Genomic DNA, 12,859 nt, shown 5'->3' with positions numbered 1-12,859 from the left:
CAGGGGGATGAGGGGGGACGGGGGGACGGGGGGGCGGTAACTTCCTCTGCACATCGTTCCCACCAAATAAAAACCAAAAAATCCATAGAGCTCCAGCTTTGAATCAAATAGAAACCCCGCTCTCTGCTGTTCTGTGATTTATGGAAACCTTGTGTGTCCCAGTGACAGATGAAGTTGACCATTGTTCCCAGTGAAGCTTCTTGAAACGTGTCTGTCGGATTGAATCCTTCATATCAGCAGATTTACTGTACTGTGACCGCTTCCATATTTAAAAGGCCTGAAAACTGCGTCCGCTGTTTGTAAATGTACTGACAGTGTGTGTGTGTGTTTGTGTGTGTGTGTGTGTGTGTGTGTGTGTGTGTGTGTGTGTGCTGTATGTGCCATGCCCTAATAGTTCTCAACTTGAAAAAGCTCTGGTTTCATTTCCCTTCCACACAAATCATATGCAAAGGCCCCGTGTTGTGGACGTGTGCGTTGGCCGGGTCGCCGCCGCCACTCAGGCAAATGGCCCCCCCGCTCTCAGGGATCGCCGGGTCCTTTTCCATCCAGCGCAGAGCAAGGTCGCCGAGTGTGTATGTAAATTCAAGTGCCTTCTGCCCCACGCCACTTTGAATTTGGATTTGCATGCGGGAACGCTCCAGCACCCACAGAGGAAAACCACGTCAGCTGGTGTGAAAGATTAGCTTGATTTCCAGAAGAAGACGATGAGTCGACAGAGGACGAAGATCTGCAGATGTTTATTAGTTGGGTTGAGAACTGGTAGAATCTCCTGATGTTGTGACAGAGGCTCCGGATGACGCTCCTCTCTCAAGGTGTAAACATGTTAAACACGGTAATCGTTTCTGAATCTGTTTTAAAAAGATAAATGTGAACATTATGGTGAAATATTTATCAGGCGTGTAATTTGATGTATTCTGTTTTTTGTAATAACGAATCACTATTTAAATAAAGTCCCTGTACTCACTAAAGCACCCGTGTCCTGAATGTGCCGACTCGGCAGATCTCTGTGACCTTGACGCTCAGGTGAGGCTGCGTGGAGGCGGAGCCTCACGCTGTGACATCACAGAAGTCACGAGTAGGTCTCAGCTGTCATTCATGACGTCTCGGGTCGTTTTCATATCGTCACATTTAAGAGAAGTTTATTCAGAAACATTTATCATGTTGATTTTTTTTAGTTTGATCCATGTCCCATCTGCTGACAAGGAGGAGGCGGGGCTTTTGAGCTTTACTGCAGCCGGCCACCAGGGGGCGACGGAGACCCTTTTGCTTCATGTTTTAGAAGCTGTCAATCATCTTTAAGGTCTGAGGTAAAACACAGGATTACAGCAGCTTTAAAATGACGATCTTAAAACTGCTGTATGTTGATTCCACTTTGTTCTTGTGGAAAAACACTTCACACACACTCTGATTTGTAAAGTTATTAGTTTTCTTTATTGAACTTCAGATAAAAAACACAGGCACAAACTGAGTCTATGACAATCCTACACATTTTTAAACTCTGTTAATCACTAGGCAGTCTAAAGTCGCCCCCCCCCCCCCCCCCCTCCACAGCACCAACATGTCAGTTTAAAGCTGAACTCAGAGCAGTTTGACACGAGGCCTCGTCTGCAGGTTAGGACACGAAGACACGAGTTGAGTCTGTCAACACACACGATACAAAACACACAATCTGAGCACAGCCACAGTTAGTAAAGCAAGACGCTCCAGCCCGAGATCTAGGAGGAGGAGGAGGAGGAGCCTTGTCTCTAAATTAGTCTGACGGATTCTAATCCTGTTTCAAACGTCCCTGTGGAAACGCACACAGGGAACATGTAGCTTACTCAGACCTTCTCCGCTCCCCAGGTTCCTCAGGGGTTTTCTGAGGGTTCTATATCTGGGCCGTGTCGGGCAGCTCCAGCTCGAGCTCCGGGAGGTACTGGCTGCAGTTGGGGTCGCCCCTCACGGTGGGGGAGGAGGGGATGGGTCGGCCGGTGTGAGGGTTCACGCACCAGCACTCGCCCCGCTGACCGTGCAGGGACATCTTGCACTGAAAGACAGGACAAGTCTCTTTATAAGGACGGTTAATGGAGATAAGAGACTTTCTACATGACACAGATCTGAGGGGGAAACCCTTCTATTCCTTTAACTCTGTCACTTTGATGCTTCAGCCTCCTTCTATCCTCTAAACACTCATTCTCTCCCCCTGTTTCCCAGAATGCCCCTGTGGTCACCTGTTTGAGGTTATACTGCCCCCTCTTGTCGCAGTTGGGGATGTGCATGGCGTACAGGTCCTCCAGGGGCCCTCGGTTATCTCTGAAGGGCATCTTAGATATCCGCTCCAGGACCTGGTCCAGCTCCTGCTGACACTGGGTCTTTGAAACATAAACAGAAGTCGTGTTTACAGTCACGTCCGGGTGTGTCCAGGTGTCTGTGACATGCAGGTCCAATGTTCTGTCACAAGAAACTCTGATCTCTCATAAGAGTTTGTAAAAAGGAAACTGACACAGAAACTTTACATGAAAAACCACGAGGCTGCAGGTGTAAATATCTGACAGGAGAAAAACCCATTTTCCTTTGTTTTAATGATTTTATAAATTATTAGATACACACCTGCTTCCATATGTCGTCTGATGCAAAAAGCTCTTAAACTTTTCTTAAAAGAATAAATTAAATAATTTGCCAGTTTACAAAGCAGAAAGTGAATCAGCTTATTTATCTTGATCTGTTGTTTAATGAAGAAAAATTATTTGGGAGATATTTTCTGCTTTTAGACAATTTTTACAGAAGAAATCATAAATCAATGCGTCAAGAAAGTAGAAATACTGAGTTTAGTTCATATATTTATACATAGTTTATAGTCTATATATCTTATTAACACCGTGACCTTCAACTTTAACCTTAATCTTAAATATCCTTTTATCTTGAGTCAAAGTGAGTATCTGTATAAAACTTGGATAAATTCTTGATACCATGTTGACGACAACTCCTCCGGCCACCAGGTGTCACCAATGCATAGACATAAGAATATAATCGAGAGAAAGATCACTAAGAATAGAACCACAGAGTTTGTGCAGAGTAGAACCTTCACCTGTTTGGGCCGAGCCGGCTTCACCTCCTCCACCTTGTTGGTCTTCATCTTGGTCTTCATCTCCTGCCGGTGCTGCCGCACGGCGCTCTCCTTGGGCCCCAGCCACGTGGCCTCCTTCGTGGGCTTCCGTACGGCCGGCACCTCGCTGACGCCCTGCTCGGGCAGCGGCTCCACGGCCTCACCTGCACACAGACACACATCAGAGGTCAGATACCTGGTGGAGGAGGAGAGGACTCTTTGATGGACCTGCTGAGAGCTCTGAACCTGTGGGAGTCTCCCTCCTGCAGTGTGGGAATGGACGAGGCCTTTCAGAGGCCGGGGGAGCAGCCAGATAAGCTCCGAGCTGCACAGATCATTTTTCACTGGGACACAGAGAGTGTGACACTTTGTGGGAAACACAGAGGTGCACTTTGAGCGAGCTGCTGCAGAGGGGTCGCGACCCTGAACAAACCACGGCTCCAGCTTCCTGTTGGCTCGACGACACAGGGTTCATGTCTTCAGGAGCCGTTTGTGCAAATGAATCAACTTTAACTTAAGAGGGAGGAGAAGAGAACATGTCTGGAAAGAGATGGATGACAAATCTCATCCATCTTTATCTCCAGTCTCTGTTCTGCACCTGCAGCGGTGACAGCAGGTTGAGGAGGAGGAGGAGGAGGAGGAGGAGGAGGAGGAGGAGGAGGAGGAGGAGGAGGAGGAGGAGGAGGAGGAGGAGGAGCCATTATGTTTCATCCTGTGTCTTCAGGCAGGACAGTGCACGTTGATGTCTCTGTCAGGTCTGAGACCTGCGTCTCCTTGGAGTCTTAACGGCACATGAATCCATATCCCAGATGGAGGAACCCGACGTGTTGTTTCTGACAACAGAACCCAGTCCAGGGTCTGGAGAGGAGGGAGTGGAGGAGGAGTGTCACTGCCAGCCAGCGGGAGGAGAAAGTTAAATGATGTAAATTCCTCAGAAAGCAGCGCGATCACATTTCAGCTCCGTTTAGCAGCGAAGAATTCGGTTTCAAATGGAGAAAATACTTTCTGAAAGCCCGTTTATTTTCTCAGGCGAGCGTGCACTTCACCGACGCACCTGAGGCAAAGAGGGGAAATAAGCACAGACAGTGGAGAGTCGGCCAGTAAGTGGATAGTTCACAGTTATGCAAGGGTCAAGCTGTAACGTGCAGACTAGTGGGAAGGCGTCAGCGGGCCAGAGCATGAGAGTGTGTGTCCGCGGTGGACTGGTGGAGACATTCTCTGAGCTCGGCAAGAGGTGGATCTGACATCCGGGTCTAGAATATGATTACAAAAGGCCTAAGAGAGGACGGAAGAAAGGAAATTCCAAACGAAGCAATAACAAGGAGCTGGCGCCTTTCGCCATCAGATAGATGTGGTGTTGTTGGACTTCAGCCCCCCCCATGACGCGCCGCTGTGTTCCCTCCGCTCGGCTTTGAAGACTCGCGTCCTCCAGTAGAAAAGGGGCAAAGGCCAACTGGAATCAGGTGTGTGCTCACATGTGTGTTTGTGTGTGTGTGTGTGTGTGCTTTTGTTGTGCCGTCTTACACAATCCCCTCAGTATCCAAACACATCGCGCCCTCTCCCCTGAGGAAACATGAGATGCACAGTCCGTGCACACAAACACACACGTGACAGTTAGTGAGCGACCTCTCGTCTGACGTACGTGCACGCACACAAACCCCCAGCGGGGTCAGGAGCCCACTTCCCGGGGCCACGGGGCCCCTGCAGAACAAGCCGTCCCACAGCGGTGGGCTGGGGATCAGCAGTGTCCACAGAGCAGCAGGCCTACTGTCCAGTCTGCTGCTTGGATTAATCCCCCCCACAAAGGCCCGGGACGCCTCCTTTCTCATTCTGATCCACGGTGAATTCCCAGATGGCTCCGAGGCCAGAAGGCTCATGTCTGATCGGCCGGGTTCTGGTCAACTGGGCAAATGGCAGATTTGGCTGCGTGGAGGAGGGGAAGCTGGAAGATGAGCACGGAGCGTTTCCATCGTCACAACTCGCTGCTGGGACGTCTTTATAATGTGGAGTCACTCTTTAATGTGTCCTGCAGTTTAATGTAATGTCCCCTGATGTGAAAATCTAAAGGAATTCATCCAATATAACTATATACACACTGTAGGAATATTTACTTTATGAAGATGTATTTCTGAGTGACAGTGACAGTGACAGTGTAACTTTCTGTGCACTGGTTTCTTTGGGGATCTTTTCTAGGTGTTTAAGTATTTCTTCTTTTACTTTGAAGCTGTTCTACTTGTTGTTCCACTTTCTGGACACAGCGGATGTTTATTTCTTTCTTGTTGCAGGATGGTTTAAAAACCACTGGACAGATTTCCAGGAAACGTGGTGAAGAAAAGACTCTGGTATGAATCTGGGTCAGGAAGGATCCAGGTATTTAACTTCTGTCATTCACTTTGTGAGATTGTTTGATTCCTCAGAGAAGGAAACACACCTTTCTACAGGTGTGTGTTATTTAGTGAATTTAATTTTGGTCTATGTAGAAACAGAGGAACAATATTTCTTTTAGGTAAAATCTTAGTTATTCATATTTAAAGTTTAAACTGCCTGACAACACATGAGGATGGAGCTTGTTAATTGGTTCCCTGTATTTCTATGTTTCTTCTGTGGATTGTTAGAGTTGTAGAATCAAGGTCAAACCAGTTTCCAGCAGTAAAACACCAGTTTAGAGGATGGGATCGCCCCCCAGTTCACTGGTTACAGCCCTTTGGAACCAGTGGTCACCTGGGACAGGTTCTCAGGACCCTGCACACGAGACAGAGCTGAACTTTCCCTTTAAAAACAGGAATGCAGAAAGCGGCGCGTCTCCTCTTAACACACCTCAGACCAGTGAAATAGGTCATGTGCCACTTAAGGAGTCTCTGAGAGGCACTGAGCCGAGGAGCTGCAGTCCATCATCCATTACAAGGCCTTGTGGGACTGTTTTCCTAGAAACACAAACTCAGCAGAGTGCAGATGTGTTTACCTTCCAGGCTTTCTGGCCTGCAGCAGTCCTCCAGCAGCAGCCGGCTGCGGACAGGCTCTGGCACGTACACACACACAACCAGGACCAGGCTGCACCGGCACTCCACTGGGTGAACTCCACTGGGTGAACTCCACTGGGTGAACTCTGGGACCACTGGAAGGGACCTGAACTGGGACACGGGCTGGAACCCAGCGGACCTGCAGAGGGGCAGCAGCTGCATCCAGAAGCTCAACAAGGAGAAAAACTAACTGAAGTCTTTGCATCCAATAAATAAATGAATATTCCATGTTCTAAACCTGGGAGAGAGGATTTGAAAGGTTGAAACTCTGTGCTTGAAATATTGAAACCTAATAAAAGGGTTTTGCATGATTGAAATTAGGTTTTGAAGTCGTGCAAACATTATTTTGTTCTTTTCTTTTAGTCTTGACAATCTCAAATACCCTGTTGCACGAGTGGTTTGTTCCTCAGCAGAGAGCAAACAGAACTCAAGCCTCGAGGTTTCAGAAGTTTGTTTCCAACGTACGTGAAGCGGTGCTCAGATCAAACCTGGAAAACCAGCTGATGCACAGTGACCAATCTGAAATGTGCTGAGGAAACACTGGAAAAAACACGCTGCTGTTTGGACGAAGGAAAACTCAAATACAAAATAATGTTTGCAGAGATTTCAGCCAATTAAAACTTTATGGACGTCTTCGAAACTTAGTTCCAATCGTGCAAAACCTTTTTTATTAGATTTCAAGCTTTTAAACTCTGAGTTTCTGTGTTTCAGAGCCATTGGGCGGATTGGGGAACACCCCTCTGCTGATTCTTCTTCTGCAGCGTCGCCAGTTCCCTGATGACTCCTAATGACTTTCGTCTTTAATGGCTGTGACTTCCTGCGTTTTCCTCCAGGGCCAATGTACCCAAAACAAAAGAGATGGGTTAGCACGAGCAGGGAGTCTCCTGCATCTGCTGTCGGGACAAATCATGAGCAGACATTCCAGGCGATGTCAGGGAAACGTGGAAGAAATGATGATGGGAACACAGAACTCACAGTCCATGATTGTTCCCATATTTGATCTGCTCCCGTGCAACCTGCTGCTTCGCCCTTTGTCTCCGCAGCATCTCAGACACTGTTTGGATTGTGTTACATCACCCTTGACCAGAGAGGATGATGGGAAGTTGCTCTGGATCTCAGCAGGCACGAGGGGATTCTTGGCACGGGTGCAGGTCAGGTCGACGCCCGGGGGGGAGATGGCACGAATGCCCCTGTTTTTTGGAGACGCCCGGGGAGGGGGGATTATCTCGGAGCTATTTCAGTCCCGCGGGCTCCGTCTGGACGCCCCCCCCCGCAGGTACACAGGAATGCCCCTTGTTAGCTCACAATGTTATATCAGCGGCCAGATGGCACGGGAGATTTTTATCCACTCACTTTGTTCCCCCCCACCCCCTCACTTTCCCTCCTGACGTGACAAAACCTCTGCAGGTTTGTTCTTTCTCTCTCAGTGTGCACGTGTCAAACTGCCTTAGTCGCCCTAAAGGAACCTTTTATCAGGGTCCAAGTTTCTGAGGGGACAGAATAATATGTGATACTCAGCGGGGAGGGGGGGGGGGACTTTTAGTTTTTAAGAGGGGGAAGTTTTAAATACGCAGATAATGAATGAAACTACATAAAAGTTAAAAGTTAAAATCTTGGAATTAGGATTATTTACTGAACACGACATACTTCCTCCTATTTTGATGATTTTACCTAAAGATCCAAACCTCTTTGTGCTTTAAACCACATCAGGACATTAACTCGGACTTTGGTGGATTTTAACGAGAAGTTAAAAAACATATCTCTTCTTTTAACGCTCTACTTTCTAAAATGAATCCTATGGAGGTATATTTCCTTGCTCTTCTCCTCAAACGCCTGTTGAACGAAACGTCAGGTTTGATCACGAGTTGAACTTCCTGCTGAGCTCAACGAGACAGTTTGAAGTATTAACATGAGTCGATATCAGGTCTGTGATTACTGAGTTAGTTATAGGCTGTAATTAGTCATCTGAAAAACTCCCTGAGGTGCAGTCTCAAGTACCAGGTAGTTTATTCTCCCATGTAAATAAAGCTAATGACTGAAGATTTCTATATGTTTATAGCTTCAACCCACACTTCCCTCCTCAGACTCAGCCGCTCTAAGTCCCTTACATGATCATTGGAGGGTCAGGGGAATATTGGCTCCGACCTTTGACCTCTCACAGATCAGACCAGAGATCAGTGCAGCTCTGGATAATCCCGATCGGATCAATTCCACTTGTGTAAATCTGCACAAATGGGTTAAGTTTCTCCTCAGATGTTTACAGGTTAACGTATGAAGGAGTGAGACTCAGCTCAGAGTCTCTGCTCCACTTCATTAAGGAGCTTTCACTCCAGTTCGCAGATTAACTCCGGGGGACGCAGAGATAAAAGCCGAGAGCCGACTCTTTCAGGGAGTTTTCTTTTATCTCAGAAGAATTTACTGCAGGAAATCAAGTGGCTGGAGTCTCGGCCGGCGGTCGCTCTATTATGTCTCCTGACGAAGAGAGAAGGACGTAAACAGAGCAGGAAACCAGCGGATCTGCAAAGAGCTTCTGGGCCTTTTCAGCCTCACATGTCTTTCTCTCTATCGCTCTCTGACCTTGAGGAGGCCGTGAACCCTCCACTCTGCAGCGCTCCTCTGTCAGAAGCCTCTCTTCCATCTGCAGCAGCCAGGCGTTTCTCAGAAACAAGCATTCTGGGCTCGTGCCAGTTGCTGGGCACAGATCTGAGTTCAGCTCGGACCTCTCAGCCTGCGAGATGAAGCCTGACCCACACCCGAGGGAGAGGGAGGAATCACTGACACTCAACAAATGTCCTCCTCGTGAGCGTCGCTGTATCGGCTCCTCTTGTTTTGCTCTTATGTAACTCAGCTGCTTTCTTACTCGTCTGTTATTGTGTGAGCACGGCTGCAGAAATAGATTCTTGTGGCTCGGGGGTTGTGTAAACGTGGAAGTGAGTGATTACCATGACTGATTATTAAATCATGAATGTGTCATGAGGCGTCTTTTGACCTTCTGTGGACGAGGGAGCGGGGCCACTCTGCATCGCCTCCGGTAGTTTCTCTGTGCTCCACGGCTGCAGAGCCAAAGTAAACACGTGTCAGTCTGGAGGTAAACTCCCACAGAAGAACACGGGTTTGGAAAAGAGGAGGAATCGCCCCCCCGGCTGGATCCCCTCCGCGGAAATCTGTCAATTAATGAGGTTGGTGAGTTTTCAGGCCGTCACTCCAGCTTTAATCTGTCCTGCTGCTTTTCACTGTCAACAGTCGTTTGCAGTTCCTCCTGCTCAAAGCCTAAAGTCCAGGTTCCGGATCAATGCAGCATTCCTCCGGCCGCCTCTCTCTGCTCCTCCTGTGGAAACATCAACAGCCTCACTCTGATGTTTTCTGGGTTTCTGCCTGAGACGCTTCTAGGAAGTTTGCAGGACACCACCTCTCCTCTGGGTTTCAGGGAGTGGAGGCCGCCGTGAGAACCACTGGAGGGTCCAGATGTGTCGGGAGCATATCTGAGGTTAACTTGTACCCCCCCACCCACCCCCTGTGCACAGCAGGCTGATTCACAACACTTGAAGCAGGTCTGCAGCACAGAGTTTAGACAGAGCTGCAAGAAAGACTCAGGCACACTGGACTTTAGAGAAACTTTGAGGTTGTGCATGAAGTAGATCAGTGTGGAGAAGAACCCTGAAGCAGAATTAAACAAACAACCAACACAGGATGATCTGCACACATCAAACACAACAGAACATAACCATGTCTGAGGGGTCTCATGCATTCATCGAGTGTTTAATGCTCAGGCTCCTGCTCCGGCGGCAGTCTAGACAGTGTCATGAAAGATTGATGAAGGAAAGCGGGGTTCGGAGGAGGCACTGACCGCTGGTGGGCTCCCGGTGCTCCTGGCTGTGGGTGCTGGTCTCCGGGTCCACTTTGCGCCGGCACTGCCCCTCGCCCTGCACCAGCTGCTCCAGGGGCAGCTCGGAGTCGGGCGTCGGGTAGCACCGCAGCCCGGTGGCGCACCTCGGGGTGTACACGCCGCACGTCTCGCCCTCTTGCCGGGCGCACACGGGGCAGCACCCGCAGCCCGGTTCGCGCACGATCTCCGCGCACGTCTCGGTGGGAGCCGCGCACAGAGCCTGGCGCTCCGCGGTGCAGCCCGGGCAGCGGAACACGATCTCCGCCAGCGAGGCTCCGGCGAGGGACGCGCAGAGGATCAGGAGGCTGCAGCGCACGGACGAAGGCATGGCTGCAGGCTGCAGGGAGGTGCTCATCACCGAGGAGCGAGGCGAGGAGTCCCGAGTGAGAGGAGGGGGAGACACGAGGAGGCGAACAGGTGAAGCCTGGGGGGGAGGTCTGCTGGGTCCTACACCGTCCCAGGTTCCCTCTGCTGCGCGCGCTCAACATCCTGCACGTGCAGAAAGTTAGCAGCTACTTTATCTGTGAGAAGCTGTAAAGTTCAGAGCTGTTGAATCAGTACGTTTAAATATTACTATAAAACCTCAGCTGCTGTAGAATTAGATGTCTTATTGCTTTATTAATTATCAGGGGTGGAGAAAGTAATCGGATTACTTCAAATACTCCAACGGGGTCCTCAGAGTTTGATGTATTAAAAGTACATTATTATCTGATGATCACCTGATTGATTGACTGGTTTGTACAATGGAGAGAAAGTCAAATCACTTTTATCCCAATCAACAGTTTAGAGCTCAATAATCAAGATCATTGAGAAGCAGCAGGTTAATTGAACCTGTTATCCATTATTGATTCATAACTGATCGCCTTGTGTTCACATTGATTGTTTCATTCACGCTTTAACAACATATTTTATCTTCTCATGTCACAGACCCTTTGCTCTAAGGGAGTCACATGACTGACGACCTTTAACCTCCTCCATCATGAGGTGTCATCTTTTAATGTCTCTCTCAGTTTGACCTCTGACCTCTTCGTGCTGATCTCCAGGAAACGTCCAGGCTGTGATTTGAAGTCCAGTCTTCACCCTGAAGTAGGAGACGTAAGCTCTGTGAGTCCACTTCTCTCTCTGGTGTGTCCCTATACATCCACAGCCTGTTTGTCTCAATCTGCCCGTCCCAGCTCCCAGAATCCAGAGTACACACACAGACAGCAGGACTATGTGCCCGGCGCTCCCTGCGTGGAAAGACCTCCCTCGCTGTGGCCCGGCCGTCCATTGACACTCAATTAAAAGTCCCCGGCTGCTCGCAGCTTATAGGCCCGTGTACAGTGATGCTACTGTGCACGTATGCTGAATGTTTCCAATCGATCGGCGAGGCCAAGCCTTGAGGAGCGGCGCCCGGCCGCCGAGCAAACTGCTATTAACCCCGTCCAGTGTGGCCGACTAATCTCTGTTTGTCCAACGGCCCAGGAATAGAAGTGTTGTGTGTGGAACCTTACTCCACAGATATAAATGCAGATTGTTTTGTTTTGCAGGTGCCCCCTGATTTAACACTATTTGGCCTCCCGGCTCACCTGAGGGCTGGGGGGGGAGAAAGGGCACATTTCAGGCCGTCCTGTGTCTCAGGGGTGTGAGTCCGGAGATGCCCAGAGGGCTGTTTGCACATAGAACCTCATATGTCATTTTATGAAACGTGGATGGAAAAGCAGCGGGGGAGACGGCCTGGCATGTTATAAATGCGACCCGGGGGCCAGGATCTGTGTCTGGGACGGCCACGGGCTAATGGGCCCGACCGGCCACAGTATCGGCCCATGTGTGCGGAGTAATCCCCACCAAGGTCAGTTACTTAAATTCCAGCCCGTGGAATTGTTAAGCAAACACAAGCTCTGGATAAACTCCACATTGATAGAGGAAGGCCTGGGATCAGTGATGAGGACACATCCAGCACATGTGCCTCCGTGAGTCAACAGAGGGAGGTTTGTATGAGAGAGGTCATCTCCTGCGTCAGAGGACAGTCCGTCCCCGAAGCACGTCCGTCTCACCTTCATGTCCTGCACACGTCAGATCCACACACAAGTGTTCATACAGGTATTGGTGCGTCAAGATTATAAGCAAAACCTGTCATGTGTGTGTTTGGCTCCATTATCTTCATGAAATATGAATTAAATGTGAATTTCCTGGTCATTTAAGGAATGTTCTGCCAAAATAATGTTCCAAAGAAGTTTAAGGCAAAATCAAAAGTTTTCAATCGACCCAGGACTCGTAATCCATAACACACTATACTTTATAATGTAGCTGTAATTCAACACAATAATACCAGATGATACGCATGAACTAAGACTTAGTTATTGAATGTTTATGTACAAATAATTACAAAATATTATATTATATATTTGTCTGTCATGGCACATATATAAATGTTTGATCTTATTTTATTTAATACTTATAAACAGGTATGAGTTATTACAATGGGCAAATACATTAATAAACAAGCCTAACTACTCAAAAATACATTATAATTGGTAATTAACCAGTTTTGAATTGGTCATTACAAACACCCTTTGTGAATGTTTTTCTTAATCAGAACCCATTTAGAGCAGAAAGGTGTAAAAACAGCTCTTCTCAGACTTTGATGATGAATGTGTTCACTGTTCAGTGTTTGCATATGATTAACTTAGTTGAGGCTGCCTCTGATTGGATAAGTGGGGCCATTGAGCGGGGGGGGGGGGGGGGGGGGGGTCGGAGATGTAATTTATCATCAGATTACTGCCCCTGTACAAACCAGGCAGGCAGGTCACACCTACAGCAAACAGATGAATCATGTGTTTAGTCTGTGGCTGAAAAGCTGCTCAGGAGTTTGAGCACTTCATGTGT

At 48.5% G+C, this 12,859-nt stretch overlaps 1 protein-coding gene across 2 annotated transcripts; it reads right to left on the bottom strand.

Moving 5' to 3' along the window:
* Positions 1 to 1,408: 1,408 nt before the first annotated feature.
* Positions 1,409 to 10,459, bottom strand: igfbp2a (insulin-like growth factor binding protein 2a). 2 transcript variants are annotated; one of them, XM_062380728.1, is made up of 4 exons: positions 9,953 to 10,459; positions 3,068 to 3,249; positions 2,211 to 2,351; positions 1,409 to 2,026 (listed from the first exon to the last, which is right to left on the bottom strand). In XM_062380728.1, exons 1-4 carry the CDS (start codon positions 10,344 to 10,346, stop codon positions 1,868 to 1,870), a joined length of 876 nt encoding a protein of 291 aa, XP_062236712.1. In that variant the 5' UTR covers positions 10,347 to 10,459; the 3' UTR covers positions 1,409 to 1,867. The 2 variants fall into 2 exon arrangements, with proteins under 2 accessions (XP_062236712.1, XP_062236713.1); XM_062380729.1 differs by lacking the exon at positions 9,953 to 10,459 and adding an exon at positions 6,048 to 6,353.
* Positions 10,460 to 12,859: the final 2,400 nt, after the last annotated feature.

This window comes from Platichthys flesus, chromosome 22, assembly GCF_949316205.1.
Source record: "Platichthys flesus chromosome 22, fPlaFle2.1, whole genome shotgun sequence".
NCBI lineage: Eukaryota > Metazoa > Chordata > Actinopteri > Pleuronectiformes > Pleuronectidae > Platichthys > Platichthys flesus.
This window is presented reverse-complemented; position numbering and strand designations above follow the sequence as displayed.